At 48.7% G+C, this 22,040-nt stretch overlaps 2 protein-coding genes across 5 annotated transcripts; one reads left to right on the forward strand and one right to left on the reverse strand.

Moving 5' to 3' along the window:
* Positions 1–996: 996 nt before the first annotated feature.
* PTRHD1 (peptidyl-tRNA hydrolase domain containing 1) lies at positions 997–15,291 on the reverse strand. Of its 2 annotated transcripts, none has more exons than XM_052693833.1 (2): positions 15,049–15,291; positions 997–1,319 (listed from the first exon to the last, which is right to left on the reverse strand). In XM_052693833.1, exons 1-2 carry the CDS (start codon positions 15,289–15,291, stop codon positions 1,149–1,151), a joined length of 414 nt encoding a protein of 137 aa, XP_052549793.1. In that variant the 3' UTR covers positions 997–1,148. The 2 variants fall into 2 exon arrangements, with proteins under 2 accessions (XP_052549793.1, XP_052549803.1); XM_052693843.1 differs by lacking the exon at positions 997–1,319 and adding an exon at positions 13,483–14,350.
* Positions 15,197–21,673, forward strand: CENPO (centromere protein O). 3 transcript variants are annotated; one of them, XM_052693353.1, is made up of 7 exons: positions 15,197–15,306; positions 15,828–16,026; positions 16,822–16,991; positions 17,330–17,441; positions 18,258–18,517; positions 19,010–19,181; positions 20,367–21,673. In XM_052693353.1, exons 2-7 carry the CDS (start codon positions 15,879–15,881, stop codon positions 20,480–20,482), a joined length of 978 nt encoding a protein of 325 aa, XP_052549313.1. In that variant the 5' UTR covers positions 15,197–15,306; positions 15,828–15,878; the 3' UTR covers positions 20,483–21,673. The 3 variants fall into 3 exon arrangements, with proteins under 3 accessions (XP_052549313.1, XP_052549304.1, XP_052549322.1); XM_052693344.1 differs by having other exon boundaries at positions 15,283–15,399; XM_052693362.1 differs by lacking the exon at positions 15,197–15,306 and adding an exon at positions 15,484–15,493.
* The last annotated feature ends 367 nt before the right edge of the window (positions 21,674–22,040 follow it).

The raw sequence follows: 22,040 nt of genomic DNA on the forward strand, positions 1-22,040 counted from the left end.
AATGTTTTGGGGTGCTTTAGAATTTTGGAGGGGCAGAATTTGGGTATTTGGGTGCTGCACCTCATTGCTGGTGGTTTTCTGCCACGTTGAGTGCTGGAAGCAGTGGGTGGGGAAGAGCATCACAGCTGCTGGGGTTCTCCCAGTCCTGCCCTCACTTTTCTTTCTTACACTTTATTGGAATGAGGCAGGGATCAGCAGGATGAGGGCTGTGCTGAGTCCCAGCTTGCTGGCTGATGCTGCCGTCCGCTGTGCACAAGGCTCTTGGCAGGGATTTGCCACATGGTTCTGTACAAACAAAACCAGACAAACAGAGCTCTGGTTGGAGTGAGCCAAGGGCTCCAGCTGCTGTAGGGTCACCATGTCACAGTGACTGCAAAGTGCCACAGCCTGGGTGACACGAGCTGGGGATGGCGGTGTTGGTGATGGTGGCAGCTCATGGTCACATCTGTGTGCTCCCCATGGGGTTGGGGGGGAGAACAGTTCTGAAATGTCAGAGCCATGGGAGTACACTTCATCACAGTCCAACCTGCACCAAAGCAGGAGGGATCATGTTAAATTCATGTTAAATGAGACAGGGCAGGTTTAGGTTGGATACGAGGAGGAAGTTTTTCACACTCAGAGGGTGGTGAGGCACTGGAACAGGTTGCCCAAGGAGGCTGTGGATGCCCCATCCCTGCAGGCATTCAAGGCCAGGCTGGATGTGGCTCTGGGCAGCCTGGGCTGCTGGTTGGTGACCTGCACACAGCAGGGGGTTGGAACTGGATGAGCATTGTGGTGCTTTTCCAGGCCTTTCTATGATTCTATGATGTTATGATTCTATGAAATTCAAGCTAATATCAGACAAAGCAAGATGTGCTCATGGAAGTGTAAATCCTAAGAAGCACCAGCAGCACTTTTGAGTGTGGCCTCCCCTAGAAGTGCCTGCTCTGGCAGGGTGGAGATGCACAAGCAGACTGACTGCATACAGACACAGCGACTCCATATAACTCACAGTCACACGTTGCAAAGAATCTTTAATCCTCTCCAGCAAAGATCTTACACTTGTTAACTGCTACTGCACAAGAAGGCTGACGGACATTAGCACAATGCTTCCACCCAGAGGCAAGCGAAACAGTGGCACAGGAGGAGGGCGTGCAGGAAATCAGGGATCACTTCAGCAACTTGAACTTCTTCAGGTGTGGGTGCACTTGGTCCTTTGGGTAGGGTCTGAGCGCCAGGCAGCTGGGGATGTTCTCAGGCTGCTCTGTCCATACCTCGTGGTCAATGCTGTGCTGCTGCAGGGTCTGTGCCAGTGCGGTCAGAGCGGCTTCATCCGGAGCCTGGGGACAGACAAAGCATGCTGTGAGGGTTGGCAGTACCCCTGCAGGTAATGAGTGGTTGTAAGCAAACCAACCTGTATCAATTCTGCCTTAACCAGAGTGGGACATGTTGGAAATATCCAAATAATTTATCAGGACGGTATCTCTGATAAAGCAGATTTTACTTGCAATTGCAATGGCGGGCCTCCTGCAAGCAGGAGAGCACACAGAAAACAGTGTTACATCTTTTATTCCCTATTACTCGACACTTATCTCCTCCCCTGGCTCCTCATTGGCTGAGTACTTCAGCTCACAACCTTCCTGACACTCAACTGAACATACGGATACTGGAGAAACATGAAACTTTGCTGGCTGAGCATAAACCTCTAATTATTTAATTAACTCCTAGCACTTACTCACTCCACACTCAGTCACTGTTTCTGGACATCTGCTCGTCCTTGCACAGAGATAAGCTCAGAAGGAGGATAGGGAGTATCTTGATGCCTGCCTGTCGCGTCCCAACCTACCCACAGAGTGAGACAGTCCGGTGCTGTGCAGAGGCCCTGGCTTCTTTGATGTTTGTTACATCTGTTTTTCTTTTGCTGGGAGTCTCCTATCCCAACAGAACAACCCTACAGTATGTTTTCTAGTCCCTAATACTGTACCCAATTTGTTTGGAACCTGCAGTTTTGCAAGAGAGAATTAATCACGTAATTCAGCAACTATGCTTCTAAAATATGCTACTAACATATGCAGTACTCCTACTTTTTACATCACCTATTTCTAAGAGTAAGTTACAGAATACAAATACATCATGTCCTACTTCTTCAGATCAATTGTCCTTTTTAATATCTCATGCAGAAACCACACTCCATTTCCCACATCCCCTCCCCATCGGCTGGGTACTCCAGGTTCACAGTCTTATTGAAGGTTAACATTTGTTAATTACTTGTTAATTCGTGTGTTATCTTCAGTCTTTGTTAAAGAAAGAGTGCCAAGGACGGGTGCCAGGCCTTCCTCAATACCTTCTTCAGACATTCCCTAAGGCATTTCACCACTTGTCCTTTCAACTTCTGCAGGATATTCTTGCAATGTGTGTAACATCTTTTCATGCTGGCCACACAGCAGTCGTTGCTAGCTTATATACGTAAGTTGCTCATTATTTAACTTCTCCCATTCCCTATTACTCTGGTCTTGTCTGCCCAGCACCAAATATCAGTAAGGCTGGACAGACAGGAGCTGCAGTGGCTGTAAACCTGCTCCATCTACCTAACCTCTGTGACTACAAATTACTTTGCCCATGCATTGAGCATGCGTTCCTGGGAAAGGTTCACCTAGAAGACAAGTGATGAGAACTATCAGAGAGCCCTGAAAAGAACTAAGGCAGCAGAGACTGTTCTAATGCAGAAACGTTGGACTCCCACACAATAATAAAAGGCCACAAGTGGGCTTCTCATGCATCAGAGAAGCCAGGGCCTCCACACAAGGTCGAAGTGCCCCATTACAGGAGCAGCTTGGAATGCAGCAGGTAGATGTCAAGACACTTGCCTTGTCCTCCTTATCTCCCCGTATCAGTGAAAGACACGATGCCCAACTTCTCTCTATCCCAGAACCGGCAGATGTTCAGAAATAATGGCTGATTTTGATTCGTATAAATTACTTCTAATAGGCATTCTCTTCCTGAGCATACAACTACGAAGAAAGTTCATCTAGAGGGCGAGCGAGGAAGCCCGCTGGAGGAAGTAAACACACTGCTGAGCGGGCTGTCGTGGTGCTAAAAGGACACCAGGTGGCTGCAGAGCCCATGAAATAGAAGAACTCTATCGCTCATTACTTGAGAGGCGTGCATACGTTAATTACCTCGTGCAGGCATTATGAATATGCAGGACCTGCGGGAATATAACGAGCTCGGGTGTCGTGGAATCTCAGAAGCACTTCTGGTGGAATTATCCCCAGTGCTTTCCAGCCCCGCTAACAAAGAATACCTGCCTAACGGAACAACACCTGGCTGCTCCGTTCCCCGCTGCGATGCTTTGAGTCAGCTGGGCACTGCAGATGGGAATGGATGCAGCCTCTGCTCGGCTGCAGGAGCCGTTGAGAGCAGGACTCCCCGCGCGCCCCTGCAGGGACTCCTCGCCTCCATCGGATCGCTGCGGGAGCAGGCAGGGAGCGTCTGACAAAGGTATTCTTTGCTTTCAAGTTCTGGGACTGGCCATCAGAACTTTAGCAACACCTCCACAGCTTCACTTGTAATTTCTGGAGGGAGTTGGATAAATGGTTTTCATGGTACACGGAATTATAATCGGTGGAGCTTGAGGCATCTTTGTAACAGTGATCCTTGTAAGTGTATGCCAGCCTGAACTGCATATAATGGGGGGCAAACAGAGCGGGGGAATAGTGAAGCAGAGCCCCCTGGGATGTGTGCTGGCTCGTTGGAGGGATGCTGGGGGACCTCCTGGGGGAAACGTGAACAAGAAAACGCTGGTCAAATACTGTGACCAGTGGTGGCCGCTCTATAAGCTGGAATCTCAGGAAAAGTGGACACTTAATGGAACTCTGGATTATAACACCCTACTGCAGCTCATGTTGTTTCTGAGGAGAGAAGGGAAATGGGACGAGGTGGTATATGCCGATATGTTTTTCACTTTACGGAACCACCCTGAATGGCAGAAAGGATGTAGAATTAACTGGGCTCCAGAGTTCACTGGCCCCTCAGTGCTGGCTCTAGAGAAAGATCAGAAGAGGCCTAACGGAACATTAAAGAGGTGTCGCTCAGCTTGCAGCATAGGAGAGAGGTGTCTGAGAAATGGAGGTGGAAAGGAAAGATTAGAAGACGATGCATCTTCGCAGGCTGGGAAGCAGGAGGGATTCTCAGATGAGGAACAACAGAAAGCAAAGGCAGTTGGAAAGGAGGTGGGAGAAGCCGGGGGGTGGGGGGGGGTTTCAAATCACTACAAGAACGGGCAGCAAAAAGGAACCTGTAATACTGGCACCTCTAATGCAGGTTGTAGGACCAAAGGGACCAATGAAAATCTTGATTGGAGGGATAAAGACATAATGCTCGATTTCATGCCTGAATCAGAAAAGCAGGTGGTATTGAGGAAGGCTCGGACCCAAGTGCAGGCACGAATCATTGCTGGTGCCCTGCTGGGAAGGCTTGAACAATATTTCCCCTTAGAAGATCCTAAGTGGAACCCAAACGATCCTGCAGAATATCAGCTGTTAAAGCAATACAGAGAGTGGATAAAACTTGGTTTAGAGAATGCAATCCCACTACCAGCAGCAAACTGGTCAGCTGTATATGCAGTCAAACAGGGAGAGACTGAAACCCCAACTGAATTTTTGAATAAACTCAGGTCTGCCATGAGAAAATATACTCTGTTGGGTCCCTCATCAGATAGCAGGAAACACGTGTCGGCGTCACTGTTTCTGAGCCAATCCTCCGAGGATATCAGGAAGGAACTGCAGAGGTTAAAAGCATCGGAATTAATGGACCTGGATAAATTCATTGAGGAGGCCTGGAGAGTGTATAGAAACAGGGATAGAAAGGAAAGAAAGAAACTGAGAAGAAGAACAGCGCTAGAGCATGGCCTGGGGAGCCAGGGAGCATCATAAGGATGAGGCAGGGGGGATTCTGAAGGGCCCAGGAAGGGTTTCATCCCGCAATGGACAGGAATCAGTGTGCAAACTGCAGGGAAATGGAGCATTGGTGGAGGAGCTGCCCCAGGCTGAGGGGGAGGAATCATCCCTGATGGCAGGGATGACGGGAACCAGGGGAGCCTACCCTAGCAGACCCCCTGGTTACACTGCAGCTAGAGGAGCAGGGTACAGAGGTCAATATTCTGGTGGATACGGGTGCCTCTTACTCTGCTAAATGAAGAAGCATCACCCATAGATGCTGATATTGTAACAGCAGTCGGAGCCACTGGCCAACTAGAAAAGGCTGCTCCTTGAAACCAATTAAATACAGGCTGGGAAAGCAAGCAGGAATGCATAAATCCTTGTACAAGCCAGGTTGTCTGACACTGTTACTCAGGCGAGACTTATTAGAACAGAATGCAGAGGTTAAATACAACAAAGGAAAATTGGAGCAGGGGGTCAAGGAAGACCAATTGATTGAAATTTTAAGCCTGGCTTTAACACAGATTGGGAAAAACAATGTGATACCCCCAGGAATTATGGAAATCCTGAATAAGGAACATGTAGGAGTGTGGGTGTCAGGGATGCCCAGCAGGGCCAACAATGCAGCCCTGGTAAGTTAAAAGCTTGAGCCAGCCCAGTCAGGGTAAAGCAGTACCTTTTGAGGATACAAGATCATAAAGGAATAAAAGTAGTAACGGATAATTTTCTGGAGTTTGGACCAGTAATTGAATGTGAATCTGACTCTAACATCCCAGTCTTGCTGGTGTAAAGTCAGACAGCAGGAGCTATTGCTTGGGGCAGGATCTGAGGGCCGCCACTAGGATGGGTGAAGATACAGGCTGGTAAATCTGTACCCTTTGTTAACCAGGCTGAGGCATGAGTTTACCGTCCTGGATTTGAAGGATGCCTTCTTTTGCCTTTTGGCTTCAGCCAAAGAAAGTCCAAAGTTACTTGAATGGGAAAACCCCGATAGTGGGGGGAGGGCTCAGTTAACCAGGACAGTTACCCATGGTTTCAAGAACAGCCCTACAGTTTTTGGGAACCAGCTGGCTTGTGAGCTCGGGGCTTGGGCCCTCCACTCAACGAGGAACTTTACTGCAGTACGTGGGTGACCTCCTCATTGCCACAGTAACAAGAGGACTGTGTACACTGGACTGTGAGCATGCTTCATTTTCTTGGTGTAGATGGTTATCGAGTTTCTCCACAGAAAGCTCAGTGAATTCAGCAGCAGGTGATTTACCTTGGATTCGAGATCTTGGGAGGACAAAGGGAACTTGGAACAGAACAGAAGGAAGCGATCTGCTGAACACCCAGATCTGCAGATGGTAAAAGAGCTCAGCACAAGGAAAATAAATTAAGCATGCCAAGGAAGTCCTGCATCTGTGGGAAGCTCTAAATCTACCAGAGTGGCTAATAGATACTGCAGGGGACATCAGAAAGGTGACACTGTACAGGAGACTGGAAATAAGATGGTGGATCAGGTGGCAAAACAGGCAGCTGAAGGAATAGAAATCGCTGTACAAACTTCAAGACAGTAAACTTCAAATCTGTAAACCTGAATCAGAACCTGCAAAGTATTCTAGAGAGAACAGGGATTTAATTAATGATATAGAAGGAAAGGAGCAAACTGAGTGGGCATACACACCTGAGTCACAGAGATGAGGTAGATGGGGTAATGTATAGGTACAAAGGCTGCAGCTCTTGTCTGTCCAGCCATCTGGAATACTTGTGAGCCTTGAGCTGAAGAAGTTAAACATCCCACTCCTAAACAGTGTGATAACACCTTTACAAAGCAAAAACAAAAACATGACAAGGATATCAATAGGCTCGTTATGTTGGAAGACTACTAATTGTTGGTGCTGGACAGACAAGACCTGAGTGATAGAAAATTTAAGGAGAAGAAGTTAAATAATTAGCAATATCCATGTATAGTTAGCAACCATTTATGTTTAGTCAGTATGAATATATGTAATGTCTTGCTGCATGCTCATACACATTGCAAGAACGTCCTGCACAAGAGATTGACACAAGTTGCAAGGTGCCTGCCTGAAGAAGCAAAGGGAAGACCTGGCAACCCCCCAGTGCTCTTTGTTGAACAAAGGCAGCGTCCTTTGCACAGAGTGGAAGAGGCCTCGGAGAGAATCACCTTGTCAGTACGATAAGGAGAGGACTGAGACATCTTGGAAACAACAGAACAGCGACAAGATGAGCTATGAGTTAACAAGTGTCAGAATGTGATTCACAAATGCAAACGTTCAGGAAGATTATGAACCTGGAGTACCCAGAGAATGGGAAAACAGGGGAGGGGGGAAGCTTTGGGGAGACAAGGTATAAAAGCTGTCATATTGTGTCCAGAGGTGAGCTCCTGTTGGCTGGATGCCCACTGCAATCTTCACCAGAGCTCCTGTCTCCTAAAACTTATCTCAGACATTTCTGACACTGCGGAAATACAACGAGCTCTGAACATGTCATCTTAGAACCTCTTACGATGGAATTATCCCCAGTGCTTCCCAGTGTTGCTAACAAAGAATACCTGCATAGCGGTACCAAAACTTGGCTGCTACGTTTCTTAGCTCCAGTTCTTTCAATTCTCTCCTGAGAGACCCAGACAGGCTGAGGGGTGGCACCAGGAGAACCTCATGAGGTTCGGCAACACCACGTGCAAGGTCTGCACCTGGGCCTCGGCAACCTCCACTGTTAATAAGAGCTGGGGGGAAAAATCATAGTATCATTCTGGTTGGGAAGGCTGCTAAGGGCATCAAGACCAACTGTCAACCTGATACAGGTTGGTTTGCTTAGCGGTAGTGTGGGAATCAAATGTTGTTTCTGCATTAGAACAGTATAAGAGTTTTTATTCTATGGCCTCCGCTGCCACAGCTCTTTTAGTTCTTTCTGGGGGCCTTTGATAGTTTTCATCACTTATCCTTTAGATGAACCTTGCCCAGGAATGCATGCTCAAAATACAGGCGCAGTACGTTGTAATCATAGAGTTTAGGTAGATGGAGTTTGCAGAATCAAACTCTATAACCCGGAGATCAGGTTATAAAGCAGGTATGATTTATTCTGCGAATGTGCAAACGCCGGGTGCAAGGGGGCTCATTCCAACTTCTTGCACACCAACAAGCAAAAGCGTCACAGATTTATAAGCAGATCTTACACATATTCACAAAATTCCTTGGAGCTCATCTGTATATTCATGGTTTTTCCAGGACCTCATTTACATGCTGTCCCCCCCTCTGACACGTGTGCAGTTCGCAGCGAGGGTCTCCACCTGGTGGCAGTGGGGATGAAGTCAGAGGTCTTCCTCGGTCTGACCTTTTTACATTACAATGGCCCCCCATTCACACTGCTCAAAACCAGAACAGCTTTAGGCTGTTCTTTCCCTTATGTTTGCACAGTTCCTTTGGTCCTGACTGCCAAGAGGTCAACACGTCCCCCTGGTCTTCCCTTATTGTTTTTCTAAGTTTAGTATACATAGCCCTTATGTGAGTGGCCCTGGTTTACCCAATTCCTGATCTCAGTAGGTTTACAAAGACTGCAGCTCCTGCCGGTCCAGCCTTAGCCTTACTAATATTCGGTGCTGGGCAGACAAGACTAACTATGATCTAGCTGCTGTTACTGAAACATGGTGGGACTGCTCCCATGACTGGAGTGTTGAGATTGATGGCTATAAACTCTTCAGAAGGGATAGACAAGGAAGGAAGGGTGGTGGTGTGGCCCTTTATATTAAGGACTGTTTTGATGTTGAAGAGCTTGAGATTGCAAATGATGAAGTGGAGTGTCTATGGGTGAGGATCAGGGGGAAGGCCTGTAGGGGAGACATCATAATTGGAGTCTGTTACAGACCACCGAATCAGGATGAGGAGATGGATGAAGCATTTTACGAGCAGCTTGTGGATTGCCAGCACTCGTTCCTGTGGGGGATTTCAACTTCCCTGATATATGTTGGAAATAAAACATGGCGCAAAGAAAGCAGTCCAAGAGGTTTCTAGAGTGTGTGGAAGATAGCTTCCTTACACAGCTGGTACGAGAGCCTACCAGGGGTGGTGCCCTGCTTGACCTGCTCCTTGCTAACAAAGAAGGACTGGTAGGTGATGTGAAGGTTGGAGACTGCCTAGGGCAGAGCGACCATCACATTGTAGAGTTCTCTATTCTTGGAGATGTCAGAAGGGTGATTACTAAAACTGCTATCTTGAACTTCCAGACGGCAGACTTTGACCTGCTCAGGACGCTTGTAGCACGGGTCCCTTGGGAGTCGCTCCTTAAGGGTAAAGGGGTCCAGGAAGGCTGGACGCTCCTCAAGGTGGAAATCTTAAAGGCATAAAAACAGGCTGTCCCTGAATGCCGTAAGGTGAGCTGTAAGGGGAGAAGACCGGTGTGGATGAGCCGGGAATTACTGTCAAGGCTCAGGAAGAAAAAGAGAGTCTATGTCCTCTGGAAGAAGGGACAGGCTACTAGGGGAGATTACAAGGAAGTTGCTAAGGTATGCAGGGAGGAAGTCCGGAAGGCAAAAGCCCATCTTGAACTTAGATTGGCCACTGCAGTAAAGCAGAATAAGAAATCCTTTTACAAATATATCAATGGCAAGAGAAAAACCAAGGATAATCTCTGTCCTTTAATTGATGCGGTGGGGAATGTGACCACAGATGACAAGGAGAAGGCTGAGGTCCTCAACGCCTTCTTTACATCTGCCTTTAATAGTCAGACCAGCTATCTTCAGGGCACTTTGTGCCCTGATCTGGATATCTGGGCTGACACGCAGCATGTCTCCCCGGCGATCGAGGTGGAGACAGTTAGAGAGCTCCTCCTCCATCTGGACAGTCACAAGTCCATGGGACCGGATGGGCTTCATCCTAGGGTGCTGAGGGAGTTGGTGGGGGTGATCGCTAAGCCGCTCTCAGCTATCTACCAGCGCTCCTGGTAGACTGGAGAGGTTCCAGAGGATTGGAGGCTTGCTGATGTGACGCCCATCTACAAGAAGGGCCGTAAGGAGGATCCGGGGAACTACAGGCCTGTCAGCCTGACATCAGTGCCAGGGAAGGTCATGGAACAAATCCTCCTGGGAGAGATCACACGGCTCGTGCGCGACGTTCACGGGATCAGGCCCAGCCAGCATGGGTTCATGAAAGGCAGGTTGTGTTTGACCAACCTCATCTCCTTCTATGACTGGGTGACCAGACTGGTAGATGAGGGAAAGGCAGTTGATGTAGTCTACCCAGCCTTCAGCAAAGCCTTTGACATGGTCTCTCACAGTATCCTTCTGCGGAAACTGGCTGCCCGTGGCTTGGACAGTTTTACCCTCCATTGGATAAGGAACTGGCTGTAGGGCCGTGCTCAGCGGGTGGTGGTCAATGGAGTGAAGTCCAGCTGGAGACCTGTTACAAGTGGTGTCCCCCAAGGGTGGGTACTGGGGCCCATCCTATTTAATATCTTCGTTGACGACTTAGATGAAGGGATTGAGTGTACCCTGAGTAAGTTTGCAGATGACACCAAGTTGGGAGGTGGTGTCAATCTGCCTGAGGGCAGGGAGGCCCTGCAGAGGGATCTAGATAAGCTGGATCACGGGGCTGAGATGAATGGGATGAGGTTTAACAAGGCCAAGTGTCGAGTTCTGCACTTTGGCCACAACAACCCCATGCAGCATTACAGGCTTGGGGATGAGTGGTTGGATGACTGTGAAGAGGAAAGGGACCTGGGGGTGTTGGTTGATGCTCGGCTGAACATGAGCCGACAGTGTGTCCAGGTGGCCAAGAGGGCCAACGGCATCCTGGCCTGCATTAGAAATAGTGTGGCCAGCAGGAGCAGGGAGGTGATCATCCCCCTCTACTCAGCACTGGTGAGGCCACACCTCGAGTGCTGTGTTCAGTTTTGGGCCCCTCACTACCAGGAAGACATTGAGGCCCTGGAACGTGTCCAGAGAAGGGCAACGAAACTGGTGAGGGGTCTGGAGCACAAACCTTATGAGGAGCAGCTGAGGGAGCTGGGATTGTTCAGTCTGGAGAGGAGGCTCAGGGGAGACCTCATTGCACTGTACAACTTCCTGAAGGGAGGTTGTGGTGCAAAAGGGTCTGGCCTCTTCTCCCAGGCAAATAGTAGGACCCAGGAAATGGCCAGAAGTTATACCAGAGGAGGTTTAGGTTGGATATTAGGAGAAACTTTTTCTCTCAAAGAAAGGCAGTCAGGCACTGGAATGGCTGCCCAGGGAGGTGGTGGAGTCGCCGTCCCTGGCAGTGTTCAAGAGGCGCCTGGATGAGGAGCTACAAGAGATGGTTTAGTAGCTTGTGGTACTGATAGGAATGGGAGGGTGGTTGGACTGGATGATCTTGCAGGTCGTTTCCAACCTTGTGATTCTGTGATTCTGTGAAGACTCGGGTAATAGAGAATTGGAGAAGTTAAATAAGTAACAACGTACATATATAAGCTAGCTGTATAGCTGTATAGCAAGCAATTAAGGTTTGATAAGATTGTAAACCTGGAGTACCCAGCCAATGGGGAAACAGGGGAAGGAGGGAGGCAAGGGGGGGGAAATGAGGTACAAAAAGCTGCCATTGTGTCATCAGGGCTGCTCCTGCTTGCTAGATGCCCGCCATTGCAATCGCGAATAAAATCTGCTTTTATTAGAGATGCCGTCCTGACAAAATTATTTGGATATTTCCAACAATCTGGGGGCTCAACTGGGATTATTATCACCTCTTTGGGGGTCCCCCTACTGCCCTGGACAGGATGGCTGCACCCTGCTGATTTCAGCAGTCCTGTCTGGGTGGTGAGGTGACTCCTTGGGATGCCGATAGGAAATGGAGACTGTTGCAAAAGGACAGCATCTGTGTAAGCCAAGGGGCAGGCAGGCACGGCATCGATCCCTGCAGACCCAGTAACTTCGTGCAAGGACCAAGATAAGGGAATTTAATTCTTGCCTTGGGGATCAGTGGAGACTCTCAGGAGGGAGCCCCAAAAAAGGGGGGGATCGCTGTATGTTGGTACTGATACCTTTTCGCAGTGGCCGGAGGCATTCCCTTGTAGAACTAATAAGGCACGTGGTGTAACTAAAGAGTTGTTACAGGAGGTTATTCCAAAATGCTGAGGAACCACTGGGTCTGTCAAGGAAAGTGCACCATCGAAAGTTAAAGTCATAAAGAGAAGAGGAATCATTTGCTAATTTGCTTTGTCTCAGTGTACACAGGAGGTGTTTCAGCCTAGGGAGAGAACTCCTTTTTTAGTTACTTTTCTAAAACTTTAAACTTATCAGATTGCTGGGTCTGTGCATGACTACCAAAGGCAGGATGGAAGTACCATGGTTTGGGATCCTGTCACTAAACTGGTCTGCTGAGTACAAACATAAAAGCGGTCAAAGGGATCTATTTACTCAGGTGCAGGTGAGGAAGCTACTGTTAACAGCACTATTATTCTAGGACCAAGATTCAACCTACCTTGGATCAATCTTACATTTCCAAATTTACGTTATGAAGGGCTTCTGGTGGCTGTGTGGGGACGAGACAGAGCTCGAAAATCTGTGCCAATAAATTGGAAAGGAGTTTGTATTGGGGGATTTTTAGCACCTCCTATGAGCATCCATCCTAAAGAACTCCCATCTGATATAGGGAGAACTACATGGGGCCAATATCAGAATACAAGGAGAGCAGGAATCCCCAATATGTTAAGTAAAGACTCCGCAGGCAAGAGGAGATGTCCTCCCTATCTAAAGTCGTACTACAGAATAGAATGACGCTGGATTTGTTGACTGCAAAGGAAGGGAGAGTGTGTTCCATAATAAACCAAAGCTGTTGTGCCTACATAAGTAAAGTCTGGAAGATTGAACGAGATCTAGACAGTATCTGGGAGCAAACAAAAGCCCTACATGAAGTGAGCAAGGATAATACCAACTGGGGAACAGCTGCCTCTGAACTATGGGACAGACTTACTAACTGGCTACCAAATTTCAGATGGCTGAAGCAACTTTTCTTAGCAAGCATTGCTCTACTCTCTGTGGTAGCTTTCACACCTTTGGTGCTAAGGTGTTCAGTGTGCTTATGTCAGAACACAGGGAAGGAATAGGAAAAGGAAGAGGCACAAACTGAGACAAAAGGTAGAAAGCAGGGCCTACTTTCAGTAATCATTCAAGAGGAACGGGACAGTCTAGCAGATAGGTGTCTCTGCTAGATCAAAGAAAAGGGGGGGAATTGAGGCATGAAGGGGTTACAGAAGTAAGTGAACAGAATGTGAACAAAGATAAAGGAAGTTTCAAACATATGGGTGTTGTAAAAGTAAGATAAGAGAAACTCGGTATAACTCTTCACAGCCCAAGGACCTTAGGCAAGGATAAGGGAAACTGCAGGACGGGCTGAAATCGGTTAGGGTAGCCCCTCGTGGGATGGTTAACAGTTGACAGTGAGGAAGACTACGAGCCCTCACCTACCTACAACCACCAGGAGAAGCTCCCTATAGCTTATGCAAGGGCAAGGAATCAGGGCCATATGCAAAGGATTTCTCCAGGAACTCTGCTGAATATGCGTGAGCTTGACCTTTACACGTAACGAGCGCCACACGCTGGGTGCAAGGGGGATCGCTCCTCCTACCTTTGCACATCAGAGAGTGGGGTCTTGATACACTTATAAGCCAAGCCATACATACCCAGCAGTATTACCTAAGACCCATTGACATATTCATTACTTTTCCAGGAATTCGTTTACATACTGTCCCCCTCCCCAGTGCATGCGCAGTAGCTTCCATTGGATGAAGGCTTGACATCTTCCTCCCCATTCGGTGGTCATTCTGGGATGAAGTCAGATGTCTTCCTCGCCATGTCCTTCTGACCTTTTTCCCAGTTCTGAGCTCTTCTCCCACCCTGCATGCCTCAGCAATTTCTTATCCTGCTTATCATCCCTTTCCATTGTTTTCTTAGGGGCCCCTTTTCTACTGACTTGAGAGGGCTCCCTTTTTTAGAATATGCTGGGGCCAGCAAAAGGTTAGACTAAGCAATAAATTCCCCTTGAGTTAGCAGAAGGTTAAACTAATGGATGCTATTTGCAACTTCCTTTTGAGTTAGCAAAACCAAGAGATGTTATGGACCCCTTACATCTTGTATTCTTTAGCTTACTATCTCAGGGTTGAAACTGGACGAGCATTGTGGCCCTTTTCAACCCAGGCCATTCTATGATAGCCTCATTCAGGTTATACAGTTTGATTCTGCACATCAGAGGGCAAAATCATTGTATCATTCTGGTTGGAAAGACCACTAAGGGCATCAAGCCCAATTGTCAACCTAATATAAGCTGGTTTGCTTAGTAGAAGGGATTGGTACCTTAGTTTTAAGAAGCAATATCTCTGTTCAGCAAAAGGAATCCATAAGTGATAGTTCTTTCCATTTCAGCTTCAGTGGGTGAACTGTCTTGTTTTTCCTCAAAACCTGCACACTGGGGACATAATAGAATACTTTTATCTTCTGCCTCAATGATTTTGCCTTATGAGAAGTACCAGAGTCACAATAGAACACTTTTATCTTTTGCCTCAAAACGTGCAAGGACATTTTCCTCAGGTTCCGCATACATTGTTTCTAAAAAGTGGCTCCCTATGGCCTAATAGGCAATGGAAATCTTCCAAGCTGGGGAAAAGTGAATGAAAGTGAGTCACAACTTTAGGTGATGAAGATGATGGAGAAAAAGGGGAAGAAGTAGGTGGGCACTCGACCACCCTAAATATCACTGGCCATGCCCAAAGGGACATTAGCACCTAACTGAGACCTTGAAAATGAGTGCATATGTGTGCCAACGCCTCCCCCGAGCTCCTCTGCTCCGGACTGACCCACCGCCGTGCCCTGAGCAGCTCCCCATCACACCTGTGCTGCAGACCCCTCACAGCTTCCCTGCCCTTCTCTACACGCTCTCCAGGGCCTCACTGTCCTTCTCACAATGAGAACACAGCACTCGAGGTGTGGCCTCACCAGTGCCAAGTACAGAGGAACGCAATATTACCGACACGAGCCAGCAAAATAACTGAGCACAGCCACGCAGATAAAGGACGTCGGGGGGACGCAGAGCCGAAAAAAGACCCCGCCCCAAAATGGCCGCCACCCGCTCCCCTCAGCGCAGAGTTCCCGCCATGCCCCGCGCACCTCCAGCACCACGGTGCGCATGGCGCCGCCCTCCGATAAGTAGGCGCGGGTGTCGGGGTGCTGCCAGTGCGCGTGCGCGGCGGCCAGCGCTGCGTGGCACCCCTGGGCCACTACCGCACCCAGCGACCACGAGCGGGCCAAGTCTTCCCGCAGCACCACGTACTGCACCAGCGCAGCCGTCGCCGCTCCCGCCGCCGTCCCGGGCGCCGCCATGCTGCTGTACGGGGAGGCGTGGTCGCGCATGCCGAGTGCTGAGAGGTACGGGCGCCGCCATTTTGTTGTACGGCAAAAGCGAGGGCGCGGTGGTAACGTAGTTCCGGTGGCGCCGGAGCGCGAAGTTTGAGCGCTGAGGTGAGAGCGGGGCCCTGGGCCTTGGCAGCGGTCGGGGCGTCCCGGCTCCCCGATCCCCTATCGGTGGGGGTTCACGCTTTCTTTCACCCCACAGGTCTTCCTCGTGAGGGGTCCTTAGGCTGCTCGGCTCACGCTCTCTCCCCCCGTCTCCCTGGGGACTCCTTGTTTGCTGTCCTCAGGAGGCCACGCTGCTCTGTCCCACTGACCCCTCAGTGGGAATCCCCAGGCCCTGCTTCCCCTCCTTATCCTCCCGTCTCTCCCTTTATGAGGTCCCTAGTTCTCCTGTCACCTCCCTGTTCCCATATGGGGACAGTCCGAGGGGTTCCTGTCACCTCCTTGAGGCTGGTGTAAAAGGGTGTATGAGGGTATGGGGATGTATGAGGGTATATAAAGGGATGGAAATTATAACGTGCTATTTCATCCTTCAGGACTGCCCCTGTGTGAGGCCAGCCCTGGAGACAGACCTGCCCCCAGGCTTCATGGAGGAAGGACGAGATGGTGATGGGAAGGAAAATGCCATGCATGGAAGATCTCTCACCGCTGCCTCCCAGGATGGAGGAGGGCGAATGTCTGCGGTCCCACTTGCACAGGGGAAGGTGGAAGGAGGGAAGGTGTATTCAGGAGATGGTGAGCTTGTAAAAGTCACTTTCTGCATGATATGCAGTGCTACAGACTTGGGACAGAGTTCATTCTGGAGCAAAGGGGGCCCAGGGGAGACCTTATAGTTCTCTCCAACTCCCTGAGAGGCAGTTGTGTTGAGATGGGGATTGTCCTCTGCTCCCAGGTAAAAGTGATAGGACAAGGGAAGGTTCAGGTTGGTATTAGGAAACGTTTCTTCTCCAAAGGAGCAGTGATGCAGTGGCACAGCTGCCCAGGGAGGTAGTGGGGTCACCATCCCTGGAGGTGTTCCAGAACCATGGGGATGTGCACTGAGGAATGTGGTCAGTGGACATGGTGGGATGGGTTGGGGTTGAGCTTGGTGATCTTAGAGGTCTTTTCCAGCCTGGTTGATTCTATGATTTTGTCCAAGTATGTTCTTTCACAGGAGCTTGGGACCAGGAGTGACACCCTGGCTTGTAATGTGTCCCAAATTTAGAGTATGGGCACACCAAACAAGCTGCTCTTGATTAGAAGTGAAACTAGAGGTTGCAGATCTGTGCAGGGCTGTGTATTTGGTAGCTTACTCTGCTTCTCAGGATGTTAGCTAGCTAACATGGGAAATGCCTGGTCCTTGTTGCCTACTGGCATTCAGTCTTGGTGTTTAAAATTCTCTGAAGCAGGTCTTTGCCTGTCCTCTGCCCCTGAGGAGTTGCACATAGTTTCTTTAAGTAACTATACTGGGCCAACTTTGGTTTGGGTCACACTGCAGATGCCTACGAATGACAGCTGGATTTTCTGAGCATGTGTTGCTGTTCCTTGCAGGGGTGTTGGGTTATCTGGAAATGCTGGAGGCACAGGCTCATGAGTTAGGCCTGAAGCAAGAAGAGAAGGAGCAGCAAGAAAAGAAGCTCAACAGACTGAAAGCCAGAGTGCAGGAGCTGAGAACCCGGAGGGATGAGCTTCAGGCTAAAGTGGAGCTGCAGGAGAAGAGGGTGAGAAAGGGCTTACTGCAGAGATCTGACAGAGGGGCTCTGGTATGCTCCTGCCCTCACAGCATGGATTTACTGAGGTTCTTAATTTATTTTCTCTTTTTAAGTAATGTACAGTTCTGGCATCCCCAGTTCTCAGTACAGTGTTGTCCAAGACTGCTGGATCTTTATGCTTTGAGCTTGTGTGGCCATTTATGAGCTCTTTTTCCCTTCTTCAGCTTGAAGTGCTGCCTCACATTTCTCAGAGCTGGGTTATTTCTCTGTAGCTCGAGTGTGTTCCCTGCAGGTGACGTGTTTGGTGTCGTCAGTTCCTGACCTGTCTCATCTTTTGGCTTTTGTAGCTTCTTGACAAGGAAGGAGTCGTGACAGATCCAGCACGGCCCAGTGCTCAGACTGTTCTGGAGTGGAAAGTGAAGAGCATTAAGGCCATGCTGCAAGTCTTTTACCTCACAGGTAATGCCTCAAGGCTTGTGTGAGTCCTGGCTGCATTTTTGGGGTGCTAAATTTTGAATGATGAATTTGATGTCAAGTGCAATTTCCCTATTAATGTTGCTTGTGTTGTGCTTGAAGCCTTCAGTCTGAAAGCATAGGAAGAGCAGTAATGTGCTGCAATTCTCTGCCTCTCTGGGAAGGCTTCTGGGATTTTGCAGAAACTCTTGCTTACTGAGCTGCATCATTTGGACTAAGATCTAGATTTGAGGAAGCATGTGAATGCCTTAGTTTTAAAATCTTTGGGCATTAGGTTAAATATTCAAGGGTCTGGGTCTTCCAAGCAAACTTAGAATGCCAGCATCCTCTTTTCAGCTATTCCTGACCTTGGTTTAATGTATTACTTTTTTTGTTTCCAATGCAAGTCACCTTTGCACTCTCTTCCAGTCACTGGAAGGAAGGACAGTGTGGAAATACAAATCTGATGTTGGTGAGGTTGGGTTGAGCCCATGAGCCCTTCTGCCATTCTTTATGGGGCAGTTTTCTTTCACCTAGGGCAGCCTGTTCTGCACCGTGGGAGCCAGGACTGAGTTTGAAGTGCCACAGCGTAGCTCAGTTAGTGACAATTTAATCTGCTTGAATTTATCTGATGTCCCTTTCTAAAAAGCTGCTGTGTTTTATGTCCCTGAACTCTTGCAAGTCCTTAATCCTGCCAGGGAGCTCCTCAGGCTGCCATGCTGAGAGCATACAGCCCCTGCAGCCTGTGCTGTCCCAGCAAAACTTCCTTGAGGTGACAGGTTTCTATTAGTGCTCAGTAAAACCTCTCTCTCTGCACCCAAGGGATCAGTGGGAAGCTGACCAAGCAGGGAGTGTGTTTCTGCATCAGCACTGCTTATGAAGGCACCTACCTGGATTCCTATTACGTGGACCTCCTCATCAAGCCAGAGGTGAAGATTCAACGCCACTCTGTCCCCATCTTCATCCCACTGGAGCAGATAGCCAAGAAGTACCTGCAGACGGACATCAGGCGCTTCCTGTCCGTCCTGTGGGAGCACCTGAACGCTTACGTTGGGCGGAGGCACCAGGCAGACCAGTTGGAGGTACCAGTGGTCACAGCAACAATGCTTGCCCACCTTTTTGCCTTTTATCTGCCAAAAGTTAACGAGTTTGCACTGCTCTGGAGTGCTGGGGGAAATCTGAGTGGTTTTCTTTACATAGAGCGCTCACCATTCTGGTTTTCAGAGCACAGCAAATGACTGCATGACTATAAACTCCATTGCCTGTGTCATTGGTATGTGTGTACTTGGATGTCTTGTGGCTCGTTTAAAATACACAGCCAAGTGCAGCTGTCGTCTTCCTCTGAGGTCCCTAAACTGAAGGAGCTGTGCTTTTGTGAAATGCCTCTGGAAGACGTGACTTAAAGATGTGAATGAGCACTTGTTTATTTCAGACTTTTCCTCAAGGTACAGCCACACCAGGGCATGCCAGCCTGGTGCAGGGGGTGGGGGCCCTGTCCTTTGTTAGCTCCCAGCCCCACGCTGATGCACTCCTGCCTTAGCTTTGTCTTTCAGAAATTGTTTTTGTCCCTTCAGGAGCGCTTTTCAGACCACATAGAAGGAACTCTGCAGAGGAACTCTTTGTGTAACTTGCTGGTCTTTAATTACACCGTGTCAAGTGACAGCAAGACCTTTCCATTCAACGTGAGGCTGCTTTATGGAGACCTCTGTTGCAGCCTCCCTACTGAAGCCATCATTTCTTGTACACGTAAGTGGGCAGTGCAGGTGTCTGGGTGTGTGGGGAGGGCAGGCCGTATTGCAGTGGATGAGGTTTTCTCTAGTTCAGTCTGGGGACAGAAAGAAGCATGCTGTCATATTTATTTGGGAGGAAAGATCTTTTCTGTAGCATGGGGGTCAATGGCAGGGAAATAAGATAAGATCTTATTATCATGAGAAATTTCTTTCAGTGCAATTAGTGAAATGATTAATGTGGGCACTGAGGCCTGCTGTTGGGATGTTTCACACTCTGCAGCCAGGCCCTAATTGGCCACATCAGGTATGCTGGCACATCCTGCCATACAGCAGCATAGATGGAGGCAGGAGGGAGATTTACAACCTCTTCCAAAGTGCCAGTGGTATTGTGAAATGCTCCTAACAAAGATCTCTGCCTGGAAACCTTTCCTGATACCACTTATTCCCCCATCTTTTGAAGGATTCTCCTCGTGTTGTACAGACTGGCTGATACTGAGTGTCTTCTGCAGCCTTAGCAATATGGCATGGCTTAATCCTGATCTGTGCTGTTTTATGACTAATTCCTGCAAGTGCCCAGCTGAGCTGAGGAGGCATTTTCCCATCTCTTCCTCGTGGTTGTGCAGAGCTGTGGGCCCACCTGAGCCACCTTGCATCCCATTCACCTGCCCATGTGGGCTGGCTAGGCTGCAAAGCTAGATGGAGCTCTGAGCAGAGCAGCTCGGGCTTGTAATCATTCTGCCAGCAGTCATGGTCTGAGGCCTCCTTCTGGTAGCAGAACCCAGCTGTGATGCTCCTTGGGTTGCAGTTAGTGCACAATTCCTCCTGCAGCCTGATTCAACGGCTCCTCCTTTACTTTCCCCACAGAAATGGCCCCTTTATAGGTGAAGTTCTGCCCTTGCTCAAAAACATCAGTGTCTTTTGAGTTGATAAGGCAGCTGGGTAGATGTGGTGCTCCAACACCGTTGGCCCCTCAGGAGCAGCCCTTCAGCTCTCAGTGTTTGTTGAGCTGTTTGTGCTCTCTAGCAGTTCGGTTCCCCTGGGGGAGATGCAGGGTTAGGAAGGAGAAAGAAGGGTTATGAGAAGAAAAACTGTGGCCAGGCAGGAAACACCCTAGGGGAAAGGGAAGAATGAGAAGCAAATAGTTTTATGCTGGTAAAACTGTGTTCCTCTCCCCACTGATGCGTCTACTTCTGTCTCCTAGCTGGCACTCTTCCATTGCTAGCAAAGATGGCAGCAGCTCACTCAAACGCTTTTCGACAGACAGCTCTGCACAAAGCCTTCGACTCTATCATCAATGCTAAAGAAAGCCTGGACTGAGCACTGTAAGCTACCTTGACTCCTCAGTAACGTGCCTCTCCTGACTTCTTCTGCCTGTGGGGAATGCTCTCAAAATGAAAATGTTTGCCATGGACTGCAGCACTGCTGCTGGGAACCCCCCAGAGGAGCAATTGGCCCAATTTAGATCTTGAAAGCAATATTTCCTTGATGATTTGGGGTGTCTATTGCAGGTAATCTTTCCTCAGCACTCTGCTTCTCGCTTGTCATTTAATTCCTGCTCGTGATGCATCACGGTGTTTGGTGCCCCGGAGCTCCACAGTCATGGAGGATGTCTCACAATTAGAAGGAGAAGCGATATTAAAACATCAACAGCTTCTGGAACAAGAACCCTACAGCTCATTGCACGTATCCAGGCAGCAGAACTCAGCAGGGAGCAAGCAGAGTAACCTGTGCCCTCCTTCTAACAGCCAGGAAAGGACTTCCAGTTAAAACTGGTACAGGCTGGAGGACAACCTGGATTGTTATGGCAATCACTGAACCTTCCTTGGACAGAAGTGAGGTTTCCTTTTGCTAGCAGCAGCCTGTGCCCTCATGTGAGCTGCATTAACTCAGCACATTAGCAGTGAGTTTTCCAGAAGATTTCACACCGGCGGTGGCTTTGGACATCCTGTTTTCTTCCTGTCGTAGCAGAACTTTCCTGGCGTCCCATCTTTGTGCTTCCTCCAAGTTTGGATGGGATCTTGAAAGCTTGCTGTATTTTATGAGCACTCTTTCAATGTGTTAATTTCAGTAACATAGAACTTTTACTGTGGTATTTTTAAGAATCTCCTATTGATTTTTTTTCTAGACTTAAACCAGATGGCTGGGACATCAGGATTTTCTCCTGCCCCGTTTTTGTGCCAAAACTGCATGTGCAAACTTCACAGTTTGTTTTTAAATTGTCTTAAAAAAAAAAGCTTAAGCTTTGTCCAAACCAACCTTTTTATATATAACCTCTGGTGTTCGGATGTTGCAGCTCCAGGAAAAATTCCCTGATGACCCTAGGAATTGAGTAATGGGGTAGGGATCAAAATCTTGTATCATTCTTTCTGTGATTTCCAGTGTTTTGATACTCTGCAACAAGAGAAAGGAGCAAAAGCCACCAGAGGCATCAATCTCCCCTTTGGGAGCCCCTCCAAACCCAGTATCCCCTCGAAGAGGTGGTGAAGCCCTTCTCAGTATCCCCACAACCCCAGAACGCAGCAGACGCAGAACCAGGCTTTGAAATTCAGCTTTCTATTCAAGAAACTAATGGCATAATTACACTCTGTGTGCCTCCCTTCCCCCCTGGCCCTGGCAGCATCACGCTGAATGCAGTCCCTTCTCAGCCAGTCCCAGGTCCTCTTTCCCATCAAGCAGTGACAGCAGCTGACCACAGCGTGCATGGGGGGGCGAACAGGCACAGTTAAAAATATAAATGTCAATCTGTACTCTTATGTATATATATTTATATATCTGAAATACGCAATATTCTGTATTTTTGTTTCTTTTTCTCTGAGCCCAAGGTGGTACTGCACTCTCTCTCCCCGATCTCCTAACTATGTTGTTTGTGACAAGG

This window comes from Tympanuchus pallidicinctus, unplaced genomic scaffold (genome assembly GCF_026119805.1).
Source record: "Tympanuchus pallidicinctus isolate F22 unplaced genomic scaffold, pur_lepc_1.0 scaffold1, whole genome shotgun sequence".
Classification (NCBI taxonomy): domain Eukaryota; kingdom Metazoa; phylum Chordata; class Aves; order Galliformes; family Phasianidae; genus Tympanuchus; species Tympanuchus pallidicinctus.

Bases quoted from the DNA above. Each gene is read 5' to 3' on its own strand.
- PTRHD1 (XM_052693833.1), bottom strand. From the start codon at position 15,291: ATGCGCGACCACGCCTCCCCGTACAGCAGCATGGCGGCGCCCGGGACG. The intron at 1,320-15,048 runs GTGCGCGGGGCA...GTCTGTCCCCAG, and splicing joins TGCGCACCGTGGTGCTGGAG to GCTCCGGATGAAGCCGCTCT.
- CENPO (XM_052693353.1), top strand. From the start codon at position 15,879: ATGGAGGAAGGACGAGATGGTGATGGGAAGGAAAATGCCATGCATGGA. The intron at 16,027-16,821 runs GTGAGCTTGTAA...TGTTCCTTGCAG, and splicing joins GAAGGTGTATTCAGGAGATG to GGGTGTTGGGTTATCTGGAA. The intron at 16,992-17,329 runs GTGAGAAAGGGC...TGGCTTTTGTAG, and splicing joins TGGAGCTGCAGGAGAAGAGG to CTTCTTGACAAGGAAGGAGT.